This window comes from Eurypyga helias, unplaced genomic scaffold (assembly GCF_000690775.1).
Source record: "Eurypyga helias isolate BGI_N326 unplaced genomic scaffold, ASM69077v1 scaffold40769, whole genome shotgun sequence".
Lineage (NCBI taxonomy): Eukaryota > Metazoa > Chordata > Aves > Eurypygiformes > Eurypygidae > Eurypyga > Eurypyga helias.
Window position 1 is genome coordinate 1 of NW_010274674.1, and position 511 is coordinate 511.

Sequence of the window (511 nt, forward strand, 5' to 3'; positions counted from 1 at the left end):
CTGAGGATGCCGGCTGCGTACCAGGTGTCGTCATCAGGGTCCTGCACGGCGAAGGCGCCGCCGGCATCCCCATAGCACGTATCCTCCCGCAGCTCGCTCATGCCCACGCAGAAGGTGTTATTGCTGAGGATGGGCTGGACCCAGTAGGACGCGTTTCGCGCCTCGTAGTACTGCCTGCAGCTCTCGTCCTCTGCCACCGGCAGCATTACGTACTTCAGCATGTCAGAAAAGGCAAAGGTGGCACCACGGCCCCAGCCTGAGACGTAACCCACCCGCCCCGGGCGCACATAGTCCTTCTGGGGCAGACAGATGGGCATCACCTCCTCTCCGAGGATCACCTTCTGCTTGAGCTTCAGCAAGGCCAGATCAACAGTCTCTGGGTAGCCAGGGTGCAGCACCACACGCTCGATGCTCAAGGCAGGCTGCTTCTGGCTGCCCAGGAAGAGCTGCAGCGTAGGGGCGATCTCCTCCGGCTTGGTGTTCTCACTGTGGTTTAAGTAGACGTTCCTGC

At 61.3% G+C, this 511-nt stretch overlaps 1 protein-coding gene across 1 annotated transcript; it reads right to left on the reverse strand.

The window, feature by feature from the left end:
- Nucleotides 1-5: 5 nt before the first annotated feature.
- On the reverse strand, nucleotides 6-507 carry LOC104515777 (haptoglobin-like; the record flags this gene model as incomplete). The annotated part of the gene is made up of 1 exon (XM_010159878.1): nucleotides 6-507. A coding segment is annotated over one exon (502 nt), but the record flags the coding sequence as incomplete, so codon positions are not given.
- Nucleotides 508-511: the final 4 nt, after the last annotated feature.